This window comes from Ambystoma mexicanum, chromosome 10 (assembly GCF_040938575.1).
Source record: "Ambystoma mexicanum isolate Mex_15411 chromosome 10, UKY_AmexF1_1, whole genome shotgun sequence".
NCBI lineage: Eukaryota > Metazoa > Chordata > Amphibia > Caudata > Ambystomatidae > Ambystoma > Ambystoma mexicanum.
In genome coordinates this window covers 1,624,450,037-1,624,474,472 of record NC_090932.1, presented here as the reverse complement: position 1 = coordinate 1,624,474,472, position 24,436 = coordinate 1,624,450,037, and the positions used below count along the sequence as shown (strand labels likewise).

The window sequence follows — 24,436 nt, the reverse complement described above, 5'->3', positions numbered from 1 at the left end:
GGAAACCTGTATTTCTATCGTTACGTACATGAGACGGTTGGCCTTCGGCCACCAAACTGCGTTTGCCGTCCATCGTGAGAGGTGTCCATTTTTCCTAGACCGACAAGTCAAGTCCATTATTAATACTTTGCTCTGTGCAGGGCAAAGCAAAATGCCTGCTGTTACAAAGTGTCAATAACGGACTTGCCTGTGCTCTGCTTGACAAAGCACAATGCCTGTTACAAAATATCAACCTCTGATACATGCGTGTTCTGGATACTCTTGCTTTCTTGCTGAGTGTCACACCCCCGGAGTATCTCACAACTCATTCCTGACCACGGAAGCCAAATGCAGTTGACCTCTCCCACCTTGGTTGGCACTGCCTTCCGATTTAGTATAACAGGTTACCTCAAGCCAGCCAATAGGGGGAAAAGAGTTAGGGAGAAGATGTGGATAGGGAAGGGGGTGTTTAGGGTAACGGGAATGAGGGTAAGGATTTTGTGTAGTGGATGGGTATTTGGCAAGTAGGGAAAGGTACATGCAATACGTAATGAAACACACTTTAATTCTCCTGTTGCACCGTCCTCCTTAATACCAGTGTTCCCTCCTTTGATCAGCTTGAGTTCCCTCCTTCTTGATATGGACTATGCTCACACAAGGAAGCAAACATACAATGTATCATTACATAACTAGCAAGCAACTACACAAACAACATTGCACCAGGAGGACCTGCACACGCATCTACATAAGCAATACATGGACACATGTATAAGATAAGAGCGTACTCTCTTAGCACTAACGTGTTTGCTAAACACAGAAAATCATGGCAGTAAGCAAGGATGTGCTATTAATGCACACAGTGAACATTGCAGTGTCCTAAGCCCCTGTCCCCAACACATTCGCTCGCGTCTTAGAGCGTTCCGTTAGACTTTGCTGGACAAACAAGAAAAGGAATGTTTTGTATGCCAGATGAAACGTTCCTGTTTTAAACTCAAGGGTTTGCCGAAGTCTTTAATTTGGCCGTAGTTTGTCTCCACGTGTCCTACCACCATCACACCAACACACCAAATGTGGAGCACTTAACTGAGGCCTCGGGGGGTGACTTCCCTCCTTCCCAGGCTTTGAAGATCAAACCTTGAGCAGGGGCACCGAGTATATGGGTGCTCTGGGGCTCGATCACCTCCGCACCCCCGGGAAAGGCCACAGGCGTAAATGTCCCTATACTTTAAATGGGACTTTTTATTTTTACGGGCACCGGCACCCCCTGGGGAAACATGAAGTTGGTCCCCCCGGCCTTGAGCAGGACGTACCCACGGTCTAAACAGTGACCTTGCGCACATGAGGGACTTCTCTTGATGCCGCCTCCTCCTCTGTTCCCTGTTCGTGCACGCTCACGTCCTCCTACTGCCATCCTTAGTCCTGCCCGTACTCCTTCGGCCCGTTCCCGACACCAAAATCACCAACAAGCAGCACAGGCCAGGGAGGGGCTTTATAGGCAATCCTGCTTACGCACTTGCGCGCCTACCCATATTCCCGTTGCCTCATGGGAATTGTAGTCTCCCGGTCCCCGCGGACCGAACATGGAGCCTCCGTGCCCCCACTCCTCTTTTCCTCACAATGAGTTACACCGATATCCCGTGGGTTGGATCACTCTAAGAGGTGGCTAGCCAGTACATGAGACACTATAAATAACCATTGCCATAGCCAATAGATTCGGCTTGTGTGTATGCTTACCCAGCTACAGTCTTGTGGTGCCATCTACTGCGCACTTGGCTGGCTCTCAGATGTGTGGGTCGTCTTTTTCATGCAGCAAGGCGCAGGGAGGCTCTGCCACCCTCCTGTTGCAGTCAGTGAGAGGGGGTGCTGTGCTGCCCTGCACTGCTTGCATGCTCTTCCCCCGCCGCCTCGTGGTGCATGTACTCAGAGCATTAATTGCTGTGTGTAGTGCAAGGAACTGCAATGCACTACTTTGCATTGCAGGGTGTATGCAGCACGGGCTGTTTGGAATGTAGCATTTAGTCCTGGCTGCCACCCCAATAAGCCAAAACTCACAATGAAATGGTCCCAGAAAGGGGAAAGGTTCAGGGAGTTGGTGGGGGGGGGGGGCTCAGCATTGAATGTATCTACTCGCACAAAAACAACCCGCGTCACCAAATGCAGCAGGCAATCTGGTGTTTGGGCCAGGGCCGGGGTGATAGCGGGTGCCTCTGGGTCCTGCCCTCCCCCACCGGTGCCTCGGTGACCTGGAGGCTCGCGCCTGTGCAATGTTATGAAATAGCACCCGGGTTCTTGACCACGAGAATAACCCGTTTTTAAGCTGCTACTTCCAAGCCCGGAGCTGCCTCACCAGGGACCTCTCTGCGCCAGGTGGACTTTCCACGGGGAATGTGAAGAGGGGCTGGCCGCTAATGCGAGCCCTGAGGCATATCACGTCCAGAAGGGGGTTACTCTGTGTGCCATGGTGCACCCCCCATTATCTTTACATGAAAAGCCCTGGGTGCGGGCTGGAGAAAGCGAGGGGCAGTGAGGAGTATACCGTATTGGTGGCAGGAGAGCCTGGTGCGGGAGGGAGAGCAGATCTGGGTAGAACAGATTGGGGGGCTACGAGAGGCGGGAAGGGAAACGCTGGGGGGAAAGGGGCAGGAAGAGAAGGCTGGGGGGGAAACGGTCACATGCGTGAGATCGTGTGGGGGGGGCAGGAAGAAGGACTGGGGGTGGAACGGAGTAATAGAGAACGGGGAACGGGGAAGGGGCGGTACAGGGGAATAGATTGATGGGGAACATAGGTTAAAAAGCGGGTACTGTGGGAGGGGGCATGGCGGGGCGACGGGTCGGAAAGAAGGGCCTGCGGCTGGGGACCGAGGGGGGGCAGGCAGAGGAGATTGTGAGAGAGAGTAAAGGGGCAGGTAGATGCGGTTGTAGGAGATTGGGGCAGAAGGCGAGGGGCTGGGCGCCAGGGGCAAGCACACCAGAGGGGGCTTGGCGGAGAAAGGGGAAGCTGGGCAGGAGGATGGGTAGCATAGAGAGAGCTGGCAGGGGCAGGGAAAGGTGCCATCCTGAACGTGGTGGGGGATGCGCTCAAAACAGAGAGGGGGAGGGGAGTTGTTGACAACCCGATGAAGGCTCGGCGAGTTGAGGGGCTGGAGGGTCCTGAGGGGAGGGGAGTAGCAGGTAATCAGAGAGGGGAGGGACTGCACTCCAGAGGGAGGAGAGAGAGGTCCCGGGTGGGGGGCTCAGTCGCTGAACTCGACATTGGCGTGAGAGCAGCATGGAGAGCCCCGGGTCAGCCCCCTCGTGGATCCTGCTCGCAGCAGCCCTGTGCCTGTGGACCCCGGAGCAGGGGGAGAGCAAGGTAAGCCCACCCCAGATCAACCATGGGGGAGAGGGCGACGAATTGGGCAGTATGGGGGAAAGGGGACAGGCACACACGGGGTGGGAGGGGGAATGTTAGGGGCCCCTCGCCCAAAGCCGCCCGGGATCAGGGGAGGAAGTGGGGAGGAGAGGGCAGCCACCCGGGAGAAGCAATGCAAAGAGGACCCTCGCACCAGGGAGAGGGGAAGCGGGGGGTGGCACCACCCACGATCAGTCGGAACAAGCCCCCCTTCTCTCTCTCTCTCTCTGCAGCTGCCCTCGCGCAGGAGAGACAGCTGGGAAGTGCAAGGGGACATTGCATGGAGGTCTATAGGGAGAAAAAGACTGCGGGTAGAGAGTGAGACCCCAGGGCTGCGGGAGGAGACCGACCGCAGGCAGGGATAGTGTGTGTGTATGACAAGAGGCTGCAGGGAGAGTCGCCCGGCGGAGAGTGCAAGGATCGCGACCGTGTGCTGCACTGAGTGCACGGGGAGGTCTACGAGAGGGCGAGACTGCAGGGAGACGGGCTGCAGGCGGGGGGAGAGTCTTCAGGGAAGGCGTGGATGTAAACAGTGACCGCATGGGGCAGACTGCAAGGGGTGTAAGAGAGCGCCAGCAGGCAGTGTTACAAGGTGACTGCCTGTCCGGAGAGTGACAACGAATGACAGCAGTGAGTGTGCCGCGTGGAGGGTGACTGACCGCAGAGAGGGGTTGGAACTAAGGAGTGCCTGCAAGATGACCGACTGTAGAGTGTGTGATGGCAGGGAGTGCGCGGAGAGACGGGAGTGTGTGTGTGCCCGGATAGCGGCTGCAGGACGGTCTAGACAGGGGCTCAGACTGCACGAAGCATATGTAGAGATTGCAGGGGAAGTGGGAAGTCAGACTGAAGGTCGAGGGAGGTGGGGGGGGGGGCTGTTTTCGATGGCATCTGATGGGGTGCAGGGTGTTTGCCGTAACAGACTAGCTGCAGCGAGGAACAGTGACTGCAGGAAGTGTGTCGCGGTAAACCCAGTGATCGAAGTGAACGGGAACGGTCAGGAGCAGTGTTCCACTATTATTTTTTTTGTTTTCCATTCCTCTACTTTTTACACCCATATTCACCATTCTACTTGGAAGATTTGTCCACTCGTGTCCGTGTGCAAGTGTAAAGGTGTAATAGGAGCCTTAGTTACTAGTCACTTAGAATATTGGAATGCCCCGGCTGCAACATGTGACATGTTGCCCTATTCAATAGAGAGATGGCGAGAGTGCACAGCTTGTTTTTTGTTTGTCTTCCTTTGTTGTGCTAACTGTGTATAGTTCCAATATTTTACTTATTCGTAGGTTGCAGACCACTATCAAGTGCCACTGTGTAGGGCACTGAAGTAAACCGGGAGAAAAAAGACCTAGGCTGATTAGTCTTCGGTGTGGGCCGCACACCCTTGATACCCACTTCGGGTTCAACAATTGTTAATGCTTATATATAAAAATTCGAGTCCCAACTATTACCGTTTAAAGATCATTTTATTCTTGATTTTTCAAAAATCAAAGTTATTGGTTCAACTCCACAAATTAGGCTAGTGCTGAGGCTGGGGCAAACAGAAACCCCCTGGTTAATGCATTCCGGAACAATTCCTTCTTCAGAGCCGGGTTGCTTATGCACTACTAGTATAGTAGTATTTGCGTTTCAAAAAGCATGATATCAGTTAATGAGTATTAAACACACCCAAAACAAGATCTAAAACCATAGTTCAACGGAAGACAATGATACAGAAGACAATTATTCAATTGGGCAGGGCGCCCACAGGTACAAACAAATATTAAACACAAAAAGAGAGAGAGAAAGCAAGGATGATCAGTACACCTGTTCATGGTGCTTTCACAGTTAAACCAAAACCTGACCCGAGACAGTCAACACCATGTTCTTTGTCATGCACCTTTCAAGTGTGTGTGATTGATCAACTCAATATTGGCTAGGTGACCCCACTTTGAAGGATACAGATCGATTAGTGTACGTGAAGGTGTTTACTGCTTTATCACGTTAATCTTGCGTGCACTCAGTTGCTGTACTTGGGTGTATGCCCTAAAAGTGTATATACAAGTCACCTATTAGGTGGTCAGAGAAAATATCGTGACTGCAACAATGGCATCGGATGGGGCGCAGGGTGTTTGCCGTAACAGACTAGCTGCAATGGGGGACAGTGACTGCAGGAAGTGTGTCAAGGTAAACTCAGTGATCGAAGTGAACGGGAACGGTGAGGATCGGTGTTCCACTATTATTTAGAGTTGCACAAACTCACCAGAAAATTGAAACTCAAAGTCTTCTTTGCAGAAATGGACAATACTGACTCTGCACATGAACCACCAGATCTAGTGGAATTTACACCTAAAAGTACATTTGTACCACCAATCAGTGTTGCAGCCATAGACATGTTTGAAAAAATGGTCACAGAAGACCTTAAAAAAATCAAATATGGAGCATACAGCAACAGAAACCTCAGCAGAGGAGAAATGTTGATAATTCAGAATTTATATTCTGACGACACAATAACGATAAGACCGGCTGACAAAGGAGGTGCGTTAGTACTGCAAAATACACAAGATTATGAGAACGAATGCAAGAGACAACTGGATAATCATAATGTTTACTCCAAAATTGATCATGATCCAACTATTGAGATACGGAAACATTTAGAAGAACTACTAACCAAAGCAGAGGAGAGAGACATGACAACAAAGAAAACTAAGGCATTTCCACTCGATCTGAAACCCAATAACCACCCTTTTATCTCCTGCCTAAAATTCATAAGAGGCTTATTAACCCACCAAGAAGACCAATAGTGGCTGCCACAGGGGGAATTCTGCAACCACTAGGAACTTACATTGACTATTTTTTCAGCCCCTATACGTAGAAGACATCTACGTATGTAAAAGATAGCACACACTTTCTGAATATCATAGAAGTACGACTCACTGAACAGGATATTCTCTTTACAATCGATGTGACCAGCCTATACACAAGCATTCCCCATGACTTAGGGCAAGAAGCAGTTGAGTGGCTACTTATACAGAAAGGAGAGATAGGAGCAGTGAAAGTATTTATACTGACACTGCTCACTTTCATCTCTATGAACTCGTACTTTGAATACAAGAATGAATTCTATATCCAAAATTCCGGCACTGCCATGGGTGCAACAATGGCACCTGTATACGCAAATGTGTTCATGCCTCGATTTGAAACAATCCATATTTTTCAAAAAACAGAATGGCAAAGCAAATTAAAAAAGTGGGTCCGAAACATCGACGATATTTTCGGTATCTGGCAAGGAACAAGAGAGTCACTGGATGAGTTCATGATATAAATCAACAGCATAGATCCACACATTCAATTTATCTCAGAAATTGGCAATCCTGGCATACACTACCTGGACATCAATGTTAATGTGCATAATCAACAGATCACAACTTCCCTGTTCACTAAACCCACAGATAGGAATAATGTATTGCACCGTATGAGTTTTCACCCGCAGAACACCTTGAAGAATTTACCTTATGGACAAATGTTGCATTTGAAAAGGATTATTAGTGACCAGAGAGAATGCGAAGAGGAATTAGAAAAGTTGAGCAAAAAACTAAAGGAAAGGGGATACCCCAATGAAGATTTACAAGCAGCAAGAAATAAGGTATCTACCAAAACAAGAACTAGCACACTCATTCCAAAAGACAAAAAACAATCCCCGGCGCTAGTATGTGTGTCAAAGTTCTCTTGACAAAGTATGCAGATCAAGAGATGCATCGACAAGCATTGGACAATACTTGGAAGTGATGAAAGAACCAAACATTTATTCTTAGAGGTTCCAGCATTTGCATACCGAAGATCAAGCAACCTAAGGGACCTGCTCGTGAACACCAGGGATATCAAAACAAAAAGGAGCAAACCAAAGAGAGTAGGGACTTATCCCTGCTTGAACTGCAGCAACTGCAACAATATCATCAAAGGTGGATTAGTTCCACATCCATACGCTGGAGAGAAGATAGCGATCAGATGCTATGCAACCATTAACACAGAAAACCGCATTTACTGCATACAATGTCCGTGTGGACTTTACTATGTAGGAGAAACAGGACGTAAACTGAGACTATGTATGAATGAACACAAGTCATGCATGCACAATCGCAACATGAACACTGCAGTGGCAAGACATTTTAACGAGAAAAAGCACAACATCTCTCAGATTAAGTTTCAAGTCTTGGAAACCCTTGAAGCGCATATAGACTCGAAAACGCACACCTAGGGACTTCGAGTAAGGAGGTGTTGGCAGATCTCGTCTGTCGGTTTGAGGGTCTCCTGTTGATTTTTTTCAGCTAGGTATGGGGGTGCTAGATTGTTTAGGCATTTAGATGTGAGAGAAATAGTTTTAAGGAGGATTCTGTCCTTTATCTTTAGCCAATGGGCCTCAGTCCTGTATTTGGAGATATGCTCTCTGCGTGGGATATTAAAAGCTGCTCTTAGGGCGCTGTTTTGTAGTCTCTGGAGTTTGTCAATGACCGACTTGTTGGCGCCCGAGTATAGGGCGTTACAATAGTCCAGTCTAGACATAAGAGCATTGGCCAAGGTGAGGCAGCTGGCACTGAACAGGAATGGTCTGGCAGCACGGATGAGTTTACAGGTGTAAGTGGTTGTAGAGGCGAGGGCGTTCACTTGCTTTTTGAGGGTGAGAGCTGAGTCGAGGTAAAAACCTAGAGTTTGAACCTCTCGCATAACCTTAATAGTATTATTATCAATGTTAAATGAAGCATAGTCCGGGGTGAGTTTAGTTAGGTTATGGTCTGATCCGAGGAGCAGGATTTCTGTTTTATCGTCGTTCAGGCAGAGGCCATGGGTGGCCATCCATGCATGAATGAGGATGTATATTTTATTCACCAAGGCCAGGTCCACTTCATAGTTGCCCGAAAGGGGCATGAGGATTTGGGTGTCATCTGCATAATTTGTGTAGGTGACACCCAGTCTGTCCAACTTGTCGAACAATGGCTTGGTGAAAATGTTGTACAGACACAGGAGCCCTGTGGGACTCCACGTGTGATTTGGATGGGATCAGTGCAGGTAGAGGTGGAGAAGACTCTCATGGTCCGGTTGGCTAGAAAGGATTGGACCCAGGCTACAGCTTCCCCTGTGAAATTGGCAGCGAGCGTGAGGTGGTTGCATAAGACTGCATGATCCACCAAGTCAAAAGCTGCTGACAAGTGCAGGAGGAGTAGCAGCGCTGTGTTCCCACTATACTTAAATTCCTCAATTTTAGTTTTAAGATCTATCAGGGCTGTTTCAGTGCCATGGAGAGGGCGGAAGCCAGATTGGTGCGAGCCTAGTAGATGGTTAGCTTCTAAGTAATCTTGAATTTGGAGATAGGCTACTCTATCAATGATTTTTAGTAGGAAGGGTACGGTGGTGATAGGCCTATAATTGGTTGGGATGGATGGATCATGGGTTTGTTTTTTAAGTAGGGGGAGGACCCAGGATTATTTTAGGTTGGCCGGTACTGTGTTGGATTTGAAGGAGGAGTTAATGAGCTTCGAGATAAACAGGGCTAAATCTCTAGCTGCGTCGTTATTATTTGTGCTGGGCAACTGTCGCCCTTACAGTTAGATGGCTTCAGTGAGAGGATAACCTTTTCAGTGTCGATAATAGAGATGGGTTTGAAGCTAAAAGGCGGGATAGTATTGGGTTCAGTGGCTAAGGGTACTTGTTGATCAGTAGAAGAGAGGGAATCCTTTTTATTAGTTATTTGGTGTTGGAGGGTGGAGATTTTATTCGATAAGGCGTTCTGTATGTTAGTACACCATATCTTGTCCTTGGGGACAATGTTAGTTGGTTGAATGGGGGATTCCATTTCCCGGAGGACGGCGAAAAGTTCCTTGGTATTAGATTTAGCATTAGTAATTCTGTCATTGAATACATGTTTTTCTGTATTGATAATTTCTGTCTTGTAATGTTTGGAGAATTGGGTTAAGTTAGCTTTATTATTGTCAGTGGGCGAATTGCGCCAGATAGTTTGCAGTTTTCTTTTCTGCTTTCGGAGGTCCTTAAGTTGGGGTGTGAACCAAGCATTAAGGTGGGCTTCTTGCTTAGCTTTGCGTAGTTTGGGTGGTGCAATGGTATCTAGTGCATGAGACATAGCTTTGTTGAAGGCGTCTGCTAAGGTATCTGGGTCAGTATTGTTCTCCAGGCCATTAATAGTAGACAGGAGGAGGGGAAAAGGCGGAAAAGGATTCATTTAATTAGTATGGATTACACACATGATGCGAGGGGGGGGCACCTAGTAATATGGTCTTATAATGGTCAGAAGGGGCTACAGCACTGACGCAATGATGGATAAAGGTACACCCTAAGTCTATATGGCTCCGGAAAGCTGTGCCCCCCTATTCCATGACCAATGAAGCATACAGCCTGTAACCACCCCATCTTTCCAGAAGCAGCCGAAGCTGCACTACACATGATATAGAGATGGACCAGTAAATCCCACTTCTACTCTGTCTCCTTACACCCCCCCACCCTGCCCCCACACTGCACTGAAATGCCCTTCTTCCCTCCTCAAAGGTTAGGGTGACCAGACGTCCCGGTTTTCCCTGGACAGTCCTGGGAAATCACACGGAGTCCTGGGAGTTTATTTATTTTAAAAACCCCGTCCCAGGTTTGCAATGGTGGGTGCCTACGGTGCCGGTTTTTGCCGGGACCTGATTTCGAAATCCCAAAATCGGGTCCTGCCACAACTCTTCCTGCGCGAATGCGGGGGTGAAATGCTTTTCAAGCGCACCCATTTCCTCCCCCTCTCCTCCAATGAGAGGATTGTGCCTTAGAGCACACCCCCTCCCCGCCCCCTGCAACAGGCCAGTGACATAGAAGTAGGACTACAGTTATGTTTGTATTTACTTGTATTTACTTTCGTCCTACTTGTATGTCTATGTATCCCTTTGGTAGAACAGTTCAGACTCCAGCTTCACCTGCTGGACAGTGAATGGTCTTCAGACCCCCTGCCATATACTGACCCCATTCACCCTTCCCTCCTAAACCCCACTTGAGTTTACCATTTGTAGACATCTTCATTATATCGCCATATGTTGTAGGGCTAAGCCTGTATTTAGAGCCTCCAGCTTATCGTCATTTCACGATCCAAAGCGCCATCATCCCAAAACTTTTTGGGCGCCAGTAATGAAACGCGCTAGCACATTTCATCACTTGCGCCAAAAAAGGAGCAGCCCAATGCAAAAAGTTAATCTGAATGGGTGCATTTCATACACGCCCATTCAGACGGCCTTTTTGACCTCTTTGCGCACTTGCGCAAATCAGGGGGCATTTCTGCACATATAAAAGTGCATCCTGAATACACAAGCGCGATGCGCTTTTAAATCTGCAGAAAAGTAAGGACCCCCCTGCGCCTCCTTGGAATAGGTGCATAGGGGTGTGCATTGCATGACAGGGTGTGACAGCAGCGGTATGCACGGCTGCTGTCTAACTTGCGTTTCTTTTCTTCAAATGGGGGTCGAAAGGCGTTTTGTTTTTGGATCACGTTTTACAGGGACAGGCCCGTTAGTGGCCCATCACAGTTAAATGTGTTGGGAAGCTGTAGCACTTTGGTGTCGGGACATCGCTGCTGACACTAATGTATACAAGGCGGTTGCGCTAGTGCATCATTTGTGCAACAGCTCAGCCCCTGGAAATGTGACAATATGAATGGAGAAACAAGAGAGAGAGAGATGGGAGAGATAGGCCGGATGTGGAGTAATGGGCAAGAAAGCAGAGAGAGGGCACTGGGTTAGAGGTGAGGTGGCGGGCCAGAAAGCACAGGGGGAGCGGTTGGCCAGAAAGAGGCCACGAGCTGCACATTGGAAGAAAGGATGGGGGAAGAGTGTGATAGAATCGGAGAAAGGATGCACGATACAGAGGGAGCGAGAACGAATGAAAGACTCCAGGCTGCAGGAGGAACTGGGGAGAAAGGTGTGAGTTGGGAGCATGGTTTAGGAGTGTGACATGCATTGGGGAGTGCGAGCTGTGACTGGGCAGTGTGACGGAGCATGCGAGTATGCGCAGGACTGGCCGAGTGAGTGGTTTGGGAGTGTAGTTGTGATGGGGGAATTGGTGAGTGCGAGGGGTGTTGCTGAGTGGGGCGCCTGTGTGCTTGGAGGACACAGAAGGGAAATATTTTCACACATATGACCGATAATGATTAATAAAGTTAATAATATCAAATAGGCACGCACATTAAACCAAAAGGGTTGAGTGAAACAAACACTGTTCTGTCAAGATTGGGAAATTTGGGACTCTTCCTTTTTAAGTTGCTAGAAAATGTTCAATAAATGATAGCGTGGCACACTGCAGCTTCACACAATGCCTCTTTCTTGCAATCTGCCAATCGTACACCCTTGCAGTCAATAAAAGATGTGCTGCCAAAATGCTGGCTTAAAAACTATTTCGTTCTGCAAAATTGGCTTTTTTTATGCCGCAAAATATTCAATTTCATGCCGAAATATCTCAGTTGGTCTGTGTATTGTTGGTGTAATTCATGCCTTTTTCCCCAGTTCTCTGCCTAGGCTTATGTACCATTACCCGACGACCACATCCACGGTTTCTCACACCGAGCTATCCACCCTCCATTGTAAGGCTGCCCCCGCCCCCCACACGTTTTTGACACCTATGCATTACATTTTTGTTTGAAATGGCACTCTAGCATTCAAGTAAAACAACCCATAGGGCTCACAACTTGGGGGTTCATCAACATAAGTAATGGCAAGCAGTGGTCGAAGTGAGCGGGAACGGTCGGGAGCGGGGATCCACTACACTTCTACTACTGATGTCAAGCAACGTCACAAAGGGTGAACAGATTACGTGAAATGGCCAGATTTCTGTCAATTGGTCTTTCCCAATTGAAAAAGTACACATGACAAATAAACATTTGACTCTTAGAAGATTAATCATGAATACCTGAAAAAACAACAGGGGAGCCTTTCTATAATGTCACTTGCCAAATATAAAAGGTGCACACCTTTTAGACTTAAAACACTGTATTTAAATATTCCCTGCATATCCTGAGGTATTTCACAAGGGTCATGAACAGACCTTCATATGGTTTTGTGGTTAAATGTCTCACCCCCTAATCTTGCCGATTTTGGTTCGAATCCCAGGACCACCATCGAAAAGATCAAACTCTTATTCTAATTCCTGAAACACCAAGGGAGGATGGGGCCACCTTCTGAAAAAAAGTGGGCGTACTGCACCCACTAGCGTGTGCCCCGACAAGAAATGGTAAAGGACTGCACAGAACAACAGTCTCACCACATACCACCTGCCAGCATACGCCAGGGTCATACCTACAAAAGATTAAGGAAAGAGAACAGACTGCAGGCCAGTCTCCATCGTTCCATGCCTACAAAAAAATATGGAAAGAGAGGACAGACTAAAGGCCCATCTCCATCTCTCCATGCCTACACAAAAATATGGAAAGAGAGGACAGACTATAGGGCCATCTCCATCTCTGTAGTAGTGTGAGGTCTAGTTTCACTAGCCAGTGGAGGGCAAAACCTAAAGAGCAAACGAATTGAAAGGGATGTGTTTGGTCCTCTCTGGTGGTGATTTTGTGAAGTATAAAACGCCTAGCAGCATAGAATAGACATTGTCCATATGCATCACTGCAGGGATCGAAATAAGGATTTGCTAAACTGCAGCTAAAAGCAGCTCCTGGGTCTCAGACATGGTTCACGAAGCAGGAGTTATTGATGGGTGACAAGGAGCTGGTACATGCGAGTCACACATTTAACCTACACATTAGATGCACATTGTAACCTTGTGTCCCTTATATGTGGACATATGTTTATTTGTATATAGCGCTGTTCGCCCACGGGCCTCGGAGCGCTCACAGGACAGAAACAATAATACAGACAGTGGGGAGCTGATCTTCAAGAAAGCAGGCTGGAGTGGACGCAGGTTACGCTGTGCCATCGTCGAATAACCAGGTCTTTAGTTGCTTTTTAAATATGTTGATGGAATCACATTTTTTTTTATGGCTACAAGAAGAGAGTTCCAGACCATAGGGACCCAGAAGTTGAAGTTGGTACTACAAACTCTTTTTTTAGAAGTTGACTGGGTTGGAGTAGGTTGTGGTTACCATTAGACTGCAAGTTTCTCCTGATGAGGGCTTTCTTTACTTTGTCAGAAAGATAGATTAGAGCAGTACCGGCTAGACATTTGAAGACCATAACTGCGCCTTTGAATTTTATTCTTTGTCCAACCGGTAACCAGTGAAGATTCCTCCTAGCAGTAGACATCTTGGAGCGTCGGCTGAGCCCATTAACGGCCCTGAGTGCTCCATTCTGAATAGTTTGCATTTTCATTATATTGGATTTTGAGGTGCCCATCAACAGACTATTACAATAGTCCAATTTTGAATTTATTATAGCCCCAGCAATGACTGCAAGGTTTGGGTTAGATAGGTATGGGCGAATTTGCCATAACAAGTTGGAATAGAAAGCACATGTCGATTTTAAGTAAGATGCCTGCCTTTTAAAAGATAGGTTACAGTCCACAAAAATACCCATTGTTTTTACATTCTCTGAGACCATGATATTGTTATTGTTGATTTTAAAACTTTGGTACTATCCTCTAGTTTCTTTAACCTTTGTGGAGTACCAACTATCAGTAGTTCTGTTTTGGCTTCCTTGAGGGCTAGCAAGTTAGTCGGCATCCATTTCTGTATGGCAAGAAACACCTCGCTTTTCCTTTGTACATCCTTTTCATGAACTCCTGACAGTGTGAAAACCAACTGGGTGTCATCGGCGGAGTTCGTGAATTAGGGAAGTATGGTTTCCTTTAGCAACTGCCGACATTCTGGGCCCCAGAAAGGATTTGAACCAACTTGCTGCAGCGGGAGAGCATCTACCGACTGTTGTTAATCTTTCGACAAGGAGATCATGGTCAATCAAGTCAAACGCCAACGAGAGGTCGAGCAGGAGAAGTAAAGCTGGGTTTCCCTTTTTAATGATGGTGGCAATATTAGGTTGGAGATCTAGAAGAGCCGTTTCAGTGCCACGTTGGCATGAAAGCCTGATTGTTCATCTGCAAGAATGTTGTTTTTTTTTCTACAAATTTCTGCTACTGTTGATATGCGATTTTGTCAGTTATCTTCAGCAGGAATGGCACATTAGTGATGGGTCTAAACTTTCCAGGGACTGAGGGGGTCGAGATAATCTTTTTTTAATAAGCGGGATGATCCACGCCTCTTTGATGTTACTTGAGACATAAGATTCACCAAAGGACTGAACCCAAAGTGAACAACCCATGGTGCTAGCATCTCTGCAAAGTCCTTGAAAAGCTTAGCCGGAAAGACATCCCCCTTGCACGAGGAAGGCTTCATGTTGTTCATAATTGCAAGAACTTCTAACGCTGATACCCTTTCAAAAGTGAAGGTGTCGAGATTGGTTTGAACAAGATGGGCTGCAGGTTCAAATGTCCCGGTGCCCTTAGAGAATGGTTTAAATTGACCCCTAATGATCAGCTGGTGTTTTTCGGTTTTATTGGTGAGAGTGTCATGAATTGCTTGACACCAATCATCGCTTTCTTCTTCCTGGCTATTTACAGGAGCATTTCTTTAGCACATGTAATATGTTGAACATTTCTTTAGAATGGGGTTTATTTTGGTGAATCCTTTCATTGAGTTTTTTAGCATTGGGATTGAAAAATCACATCTTTGTAACGTTTTACTTGCAATATACTTTTAATGTCTTACGTCTAGAGCTTCTTTACACATATTCCCACGCATACAGAGTTAATGGAATGCACGCATGTGTTTATGACGCCATTTAGCATCAGTAGCCCACAGTAGCTCCAGGAGGATATTATTGTAAAGCCAACCAGGCGCTACTAGGAGGCTAGAAGCAGGAGCTAAATAGCTCCCAGCACCTGGCATTTTTGAACCCTCCCACTGTAACCAAACCTAACAAAAAGACCAGGGCTAGAAGCAAGGCAGCAATCATAGTGTGAGAGCAAAGACAGAACTGGTGTCTGTTTGGCTTACAGTGCTGCTGCAGGAAGGGAGGTGGACCCCCGTTGTGTAAGACGGATCCTTGTATCTTTGCATGACATCCCAACCCCCCACCCCATGGACATTGTTGCTCCTGCCCTTGTGGCACTGCCTTTTAGATACTTCTCCCAATAGCAAATCAAACTGGGACCTCCAAGACTCGGGGCTGGCTCTGCCTCAGCCCTGCTGCCCTCTCAGAGAATGGGGCATTGCAGAGGTGTGGTAATACACCAGTCAGCATCTTCCTGTAGTTTTTCAAGTTTGTTTAAAGCAATTCCCTTGTTGTTCCCGAGTCTCCCACTTGTACGTTTTCATATTGTATTGTATTTCGTTATTTATAGCGCTCTTTCCCCACTTGTGTGGCATCAATGCGCTTTTTCCTTGGTTGAACGCCCTTGGTGACCATAGTCAATGTGGTTGAAAAATTCTAGGGGGTTTAGTTTAGGGGATGCGTGTGCGCATGTTGCCTTTCTAGGAGTTGTGTGGCTGGCAAGGCTCGACTAAGCAGCCCAGTAGAGGTCAGACACATGGGTGGGTGCTGTTGTGGGTTAGAGATAGATTGCTATTGTTGAAAGAGTCTATGCAAGGCCAGCTGAACCGGATTCCTTTCGGGAGGTGGTCGCTGTATGCTAGTGGCAGAGGTGTTGAGGTACGTCAGGTGTTTGTTTGGATGGCTGTGTGCGCACTAGGCCAGATGTGCTTAGCCGTAGCCGTATTCTATCGTGCATGGATGCTTGGCCGTGCCTGCGGCCTGTGTCCACGTTAGTGGTGTGAGATATACGTACTGTAGGCTGCGAGGTTGATCGGCTAGGGCAATATCTGTTCAGGTCTAGAATTGAGAGGCCTATACCAGTGGGCCTAGCTTGTATAGTGTAGCAGGTATCCGCCTACATTAAGCAGAGATGGAGGCTACACCTAGATTCGATTTGAGAGTCCTGTATAGTGGGAGAGAGGCCTGAGAGTGCAGTTCGAGTGCCAGGCTGGACACAGCTAGATTCGAGAGTCCTGTATAGTGGGAGAGAGGCCTGAGAGTGCAGTTCAAGGGCCAGGCTGGGCACAGCTAGATTCGAGAGTCCTGTATAGTGGGAGAGAGGCCTGAGAGTGCAGTTCAAGGGCCAGGCTGGGCACAGCTAGATTCGAGAGTCCTGTATAGTGGGAGAGAGGCCTGAGAGTGCAGTTCAAGGGCCAGGCTGGGCACACCTAGATTCGAGAGTCCTGTATAGTGGGAGAGAGGCCTGAGAGTGCAGTTCAAGGGCCAGGCTGGGCACTCCTAGATTCGAGAGTCCTGTATAGTGGGAGAGAGGCCTGAGAGTGCAGTTCAAGTACCAGGCTGGGCACACCTAGATTCGAGAGTCCTGTATAGTGGGAGAGAGGCCTGAGAGTGCAGTTCAAGTACCAGGCTGGGCACACCTAGATTCGAGAGTCCTGTATAGTGGGAGAGAGGCCTGAGAGTGCAGTTCAAGTACCAGGCCGGGCACAGCTAGATTCGAGCGTTCTGCATAGTGGGAGAGAGGCCAACACCTAACAGTGCAATTTGAGTACAAGACTAAACCCATATAATAGAAAGAGATGGAGGCTAGACCAAGATTTGAGAGTCCTGCAGAGTGGATGCGACGCAGGCCAATGTGTGGCACGTACTAATATTAACAGCCTTATCTAGATGTGGCTAATGTTGATAGTTCTGTCCAAGTGTATAATAAACGTGAATTTGCTCCTAACTCGAGTCACTCGAGGTCAGCGCTTGCCTCGCCTAATAAGCAGGGAACCGTTTGGAGCTTAGCTACTGTTTTTAACATCACCCTCTCCCCACATCTAATGCCAGCTCAGAAGGGCAACACCAAAAGATGTTTGAAATTCTTCAATTAATAATCAGGATCTAACAGGATTTGCACACCTTGGAGTCAAGGCTGGAAGCTGGGAAAAGCGTATTAGGGGCCCAGTTGGGGGGGCTGCTAAATTGGCAGGGGGCACTCGGGCAGTTAATGAGTACACAATCTGCGCAGGAGCGCCCTCCCGGGAGGCGGTGGGAGTGAGGGGGGGGGGGGGGGCGTGGGGAGGCCAGAACTAAACAAATAAACACGTGCTCCTTCAGGCCTTGAATGGGAGCTAGACGGCTGAACCCTAAGCACCCCTGCCTCGGCTGGACTATTCCTGCCTTACCTGTCCATATATAGAATTGGATAATAAGAGCTCGGGTTACAGATAGCCTTCGAATGCCACTGATGTATAGAAACTGAAATAAAAGACTTTATTATTATTACCCCTTATAGGGGAACTCTGCCCTCATGTCCCTCCCCCCCCCCTGAGTACGTTTATGCGCCCTGAAGTTAAGTGTGCACCCCCTCAAACGCCTGTATTGTGCCCGCTGGACACCAACTTGCACACCCAGTCTGCCCAGCCTGGGCCAAGAGGCCCCATACTCGCACAGACACCCCGGTACGGTACCGAGGGAACCATTTACCCCAACCCTTACAGAGAAAGCAGCACCGCTGCGACACCCATGTTCTCCTCCCCATGAGAGCTGTGCTGTGGGGGGCCGGTCCGAGCAGAGCATCGTCTTGCCAGCGGAGAGAACCCCAGTGCCTAGAAGCCATGAAAATAACACGTTGCGCTTTACAGATTCTTCCGCACATATGACACCGGACACATTCCTTAACTTGGCGAGGGTCCCCACGCGTTTATTTATACCCGCCCTCTCAGCCAACTATTGACATTTTTGTCACTGTCAAAAGGTGTTTTTTTCCCATAGCGCTCAGACGTCCGTAATATGATTTTCGGCGCTGTATCCTTGTCCAAAAGTGCTTCGGCATGGAAGTGCTTTAGTCTGAAAAGCTTTAAGCAGGTAATTAGAACCAGTCACCCCCTCGGCTCCCCCCCGCCGGTGGGCTGGGGAGCGGCGGCATGCGGGGTGTAGAAATAGGTCGTTTACACCATAGGTATAAGTCCCCCCCCCTCTATGTATCCATGTAGGCCTGCTAACTTTTCAACTATACACAATATTTGACTATACTCACTTCCCAGCCTGTTGACTTTCTGGTTAACTGCACTGTAACTGCACTATAGGCAGTAATGGTTGAACGGCAGGCATCCACTGTGCAACCCCACTATTCTATTCTATCCAGTACACGCAGCTATACTTCCCGCCTACGCTAAAGTAACCATGTTATTGCACTCATTGTGCAACAAGCAAAACCAACTATGTAGCTCCTCCATTACTTGCAGGGCCTCTTGACGCAGTGAGCTGTCTAGGTGGTCGAAGGAATAATCTTGGCAATGCGGAATTCCCCAAGTGGGCGGGGCATCCTGTCGCAACATCCAAGTGTGATTTGCCGCCCTGGGCCTGGTCCCTCTCAGGGGGTCTCAGCAACGTTCCATGACACCCGAGTGTGATTTTCAGATGTGTGCTTCCTTGTGGTGGGCATTCCTTGCAGCATTCAGCCACCCCCCCCCCCACCGACCCGTTTTTCAACCTTCCATGGCCCTTGAAAGTTATTTGTGTGTACATTCGCATACGCTCCCTACAAATTCACAACAAGCCAACTCAACATGGGTCCATTCCTAGCAGGGACTTGAACACCCCTACCTACCTTCCTATTGGCTAAAATACCCACACACACGCATTCTAAACTCCTCTGACAAATCTCCCACACCTGGACTTCCGTCCTCCGAGGGCGATCACCTACAGCACTTTGAGGCCATACCAATGGAAATAGGCGCTGTACAAATGCATACTGAAGCCTGTGTGTGCATAATAACTTTACTTGCATTTACCCAACAGATTAACTGTACCAACCTACTGTACTATGTAGCTACAACAACAGTGTATTTATCGGAGCGGGAAATGGGCAAGTTTCCAGGATAGAGAATCCAGCAACAATGGTCTCTCCAGATCCCGGATTCTGGAAACCAAAAGCCCCTCCCCGAGATGCTGTAGACAACACTGCACCCGCAGTGATCAGCTGTTCCCAGTGCCTGGAGACTGGCATCCAAGCTCTGAGGAGCTCTGCTTTGTCTTTGTTTGCTGGGCATTTCAGTTTTGAGAAACATAATGGTGTGTGTTCACAGCAAACCGAGCTGGCAAAAAAGGAAATTATTTAATTTGACTAACATTGTGAACTGCCTTTAAAAAAAAAAGTTGAATGTTGAGTTCTAATGATTCCTTGCAGTATATTTATTCACCAAAAAACACATGAAAACCTAGAATTACCATATGAATAACTTTGAACTATTTTCCACTGGGTACAATCTTTTAAAATTGTTTTCATTGTTGCACTATTCGCTTGTTAAAAATCTTTTGAAATTTAAATTCTCATCCTGTCTACTCGCAAATAAATTAAAGCATTATCACAAAATCTCTCCATCCATTTATCAGTTTTTGAAAAGTCTGTGTTCAACACTCCTTCCATAAAGTTTTCTGCGGCCATCGCTTCAGTAGTTTTCTCCCCTCCCAATAATAGCTTCCAGAACTCCTCCACTGTTAACAGACTCCAGGAAGTGCCCCACATACTTAAATCTTAAACCGTTAACGCCGTACACTACACAGTAGTATCAAGTTGTGGAGAGTCTCAACCGTATCCTACACTGCACATCTCTGGGTCTCAATGCCTATCTTACTGAGAGCGCTCCCTAAGTTTAACCTAAATCTCATGAAACGAGTTCTGAAGAAGCTGTTGTGGAACTTCGACAGGCATTTTGGAGTTGAGCCCAATGATCTTATTTCTTCTGAAAGTTGTCGGTATAGTTTTCACCTATTGGCCTCATCTGTGGTTCGTATCCAGTCAATTCCCAAGCTCTTTCGTGAAAGGATTCTCTTTTAAGTCAGTTTCAGAGACGCAGATCTCCTCAAGCAGAGCCCTACATTTATTTCCCCACATTTTCAAGACACCTCTTCCGTACTCCATCTCTTGCCTTAGCATAGTGAGTGTTGGAGGTGGACTTTCCAACACGCACTTCCTGAACAGTGATAGAGATTTCCAATCTACCCATGCTTGCATCGAATTTAAACCTAGTTCTCTTCGGATCACCTGAATGGGAATTGAAGACGGGAGGCGTAATACTTGTTTCCAGAAGGCCACCTCCATTTTTACCCAAAGGCCCTTTGGTATAAGGCGCATATCCTCAGATCCATAAGTCACAGTAGGAGTAACCTTGAATTTGTAGGATTCGAATGCAGGAAGCGAGGCGAATCGTCAGTACTTCAGCTCTAGTAACCTTGTTTGATTTGCCATCGTTTGAATTTAGTCTCTAAGGTCTTTAATAGTGTGGGACTCCACTTTACTCATGTTGATGCTTCCTCCCAGATATTTAATGAAGTCTACCTGCTCGATTTTGGTGGTTCCTGGCTGCTTGGTTCATTGGTGTTTACCTAGTATCCAGATCTTTGTTTTCTCTGTGTCCATCATTAGTTCGTTTTGAGTGGTATACTCCAATAGTTTATCCAGTTGTCGTTGGAGGCCGATTTGTGGCTGATCCAGCAGGATCAAATCATCTGCATAAAGCAGACAATCGACTTTCGCATCACCAATCTTGGGCGTAAATATTTTAGTCTGAGTCTGTTTATTTCCAATATCCAAGTGGTATATAGGTTGAACAGCGCTGTGGCCAAGAGGCATTCCTGTTTAAGACCTCAAAAGATGTGGATTTCGTCTTTTAACAGAGACTCTGCATTCAATCATACCCTCAACAACTTTCGCGCGTTTCCACGATCATGATAGGTCTCACATTCTGCCGATTTCCTTTATTAGGAGGCCGATGAACTTGGCCCATAGTTCCGGCTCTTGTTTTAGGGCAGTGTTTGTTAGCCCATCTGGGCTGAGGGCATGCAAACTGCTTGCCTTCTTGATTCACTTGATTATGCCCTGTGTGTTGTAATCAGTATACCATACCGATTTAGACTTCTTTTCTGGAGCTGGTCCTCCGGCCAGGTTTTGAAGTGCTTCATCCGTTCAATTGCTGAGACCTCATTTGTTTGCTTCGTGAATTGGGAATTGACATTGGCCATCATTACCAGGTTGCCGGTAGGCTGCTGGTTCTACCTCGGCTTGCTGTTTCCGCTGACCTGATATCCTGGTAATACCCGGATATTACGGGCGGCAGAGGAACGGGAAGTTACCATTCCCGTGCAGTCCCATAGGACCCCACGGGAATGGGACCACTGAAGCACCGGCACAGTTTGTAACAGTACCGCAGCTTCAGTGATTTTTTTTTTTCTTTTTCTGCTGGTAGGTGCCTGAACTACTAGCAGGTCAGGCCTGCCGATAGTTCACTGCCCCTACTCGCAGCCTCAGCGTATGACGGTTCGGGAAAGGTGCTGGTAACCAGCACTTTTTTCTGGATCAGCATACTCTTGATGAGGGCCATTGTCTGTAAATATCCCAAATTTCACCAAACCTCTTTTTGCAGATTGCTCTTAACATATTTTCTGCATTATTTTGGCGTATGATTGCCTTATGCCGCCAAACCCAGTTTTTATGGGATGTCTTTACCTCCCTTATCGCTAATGACTTGTTACTGTCTGGGTAGGATATGAGTCATCGTAGCTCCCTTCGCACTTCTTTCCTCTTTTCAACCAGCTCTGTGTCATATACATGCTTGTGAATGTACACTTTTCCGTCCCTATTTTGTTTTTTGTTAGGCTGGTGTTGGTAGGTAGTTCAGCTTTTCTGCTGGATACGCCCCTTTACGTTTATCCATCCATTGTGAGAGAGTTTGGTTTATAGTGATAATTTCGAATTACTTTATGTTGAAAGTCATAATGGTGAAAAAAAAAAGTTTGCATTTTTTTTTTCGAATGTCTAATTTTGTTTGTTTTTTGTTCAAAATGGGGAGTCCCCCCCCCCCGCAGCCCCCCTTTTTAGTAATTTTTTTTTGTTTTACCACTTTTTGTACTTGCGGAACCCAAAAACAAATGTAAATTAAAAAAAAAAAAGTTGCCATTTTTTTTTTTCCCACATGACTTTCGACATAATGTGCCTCATTACACGGTAGGCGGAGGACCAAGGTGCTATTAGCACCTTGGTCCATGCCGGTAAAATACCGGCACCGCCTTGGTGGAAAGGGGAATTATCACCCTATTCCAAGGTTGGCGGGGCGGTAATTCCCCCTTCCCCCATTGCCCTTCCCCATTCCCATTTTTGCCCCATAGGGCTCTATGGAAATGGAGAAGGCGCTAATAACGGTGCCGCTAATTGCGGTACCGTAATTAGCACCCTGGTCCCTTTGCGGGTTGGTTTTTAACGCCTGCAAAAAGCAGGCGTTAAAGTCTCCAACCCGCAAAGGGACCTCGTAGTAAGGCGGTAAGGGTTAACGGTCACCGGTACCATTAACGGTGACCGTTAACCCTTACCGCTGTCCGTGTAATGAGCACCAATGTTTTCAACTTTAACTGCACACCAGAGAGTTTATTATACATTGACGTTCTTCACTGTACACTCTCTGTCAATGCTCTCCTTCCAATTTAATCTCGGGTGTCAGTGGTCACTCACTTTTGTGTCAATGACTTCAAAACTACTTATCACCCACACTAAGGCTCTGGAGATGAAAATGTAGTCAATAATGAGTTCTGATTGCCTCAGCTCCATGTTGGTTTACTCTGTTTATCTCCTTTAAATTGGCCGTTGAACTCAAGAGACCTCCATATGTTAATCAGTTGCATCCACGCTAGTCCTCTTCATCTACGGTTTAGCAGACCAGGGAAGTACTCTGGTAGGCTCACCCTTATTTTTGAGACATGTTGAATTTACATCTTGTGATGCTGGAAATGCATCGGAGGGACAGGGCCTCCATATCCTTGTCCTGTACTACTTTTTATCATGTGTTCTGTCGTGTTTTCCACCCAGGAGTTCATGGGGGACTTCTGGCGCTGCAGCTCTTTCTTTTGGTTTGGTGAACGGACCCGTGGGATACCCTTATGGCACCCATGGGTGGGGGTACAACCCTGTGCCCCTAGTGTATGTTTTTGGGCACCTGTGGGTGGCCCACAGAGCAGGGTATGGGCTGGTGGCAGCTCCATGCTGAATTTGACAGGTGCGTGGAGTATCCTCCATTTTGGGATACCCCGGCCCTGCCATTGGGATCAGTTGATTCCTGATGGAAAACAAGATGGCCCCAGTGGCATCTTGCTTTCTATTACCCATTACCTTGTTTTCCCAAAGTCCTGGGGAGCCCTGACTCTGTTCCTTCCCCCTGACTGGCTGTTGGGTGGAAATGCCATATATGGTGTTGTTGTGAAGGCCCGGCCAGACTAGCTGGAGCCTACCCGGTGATGTATGTTGTGGGTACCTCCTGTGGGTGGGACCTGGGTGAATAGAGTGTGTGACGAATATACAATCTGTGTTGTCGGTGTCTAGTATCTGGTGGTTGACACAATGACTGAGATAACCCTGCCCGAAACTGGTATGAATGCAGCTTAGAGTGTTGAATGGCTCAGTACTTGTCCCAATACACATAACTTGTTGTGAGTGTCTGGAGAGAAGTGAATGGCCTGAATACCTCGTGTGCCTGATTGGCTGGCTGCCTGCATGAATGCCCGCAGTCGTGATTGGATGCTTGAGTGTGACCCAGCGGAATGAATGGGAGATCAACAGTATATCTGGGGACCTCTCACTGCTAGGAATCATGTTCAGAAGCTGAAGTCTGCTACGACAAGTAACTGGAGTAATTGACGCTTGACCTTGAAACCCCTGCTGGACGAGAAGGAGTGCTGTGGCTCTCCCTCGCAATCTGAAGGCTGCTGTTTCCAAGGACTGACCCAGAGGACCTGGTAAGGCACCCTCTTCCCGAGCTACGAGGGACCACCGTGCACAGCTGATCTTTGCCAACGCTCCCTGGTAGATAGACCTTCGACAGGCTGCCGACCCGATACGGGGACTGCTGCGGAACTCCAAGGAGAAGCACTCGGACTGTTGTCCGCCACTGTCGACGACCGTTGTCGCCGACCGGAGCCGCCATGCTCCTGTTTGCCTAAGAACTCCAATTGATCATCAGACGCTCTCGTCTGCATCGTCACCCGCTTGTCTCCCGCTGGAGAAGGCCCGACCGTCGACGTGCCGAGGAGCATC

The 24,436-nt window shown here is 47.6% G+C and overlaps 1 protein-coding gene across 2 annotated transcripts in view; it reads left to right on the top strand.

The window, feature by feature from the left end:
* Positions 1-3,146: 3,146 nt before the first annotated feature.
* Positions 3,147-24,436, top strand: part of LOC138492680 (uncharacterized) — a 436,464-nt gene continuing 415,174 nt past the window's right edge. For both annotated transcript variants that reach the window (XM_069620007.1, XM_069620006.1), the window contains exon 1: positions 3,147-3,331. In XM_069620007.1, the coding sequence (XP_069476108.1) occupies positions 3,248-3,331 (84 nt within the window). In that variant the 5' untranslated portion in view covers positions 3,147-3,247. The remainder of the gene's footprint in view (positions 3,332-24,436) is intronic.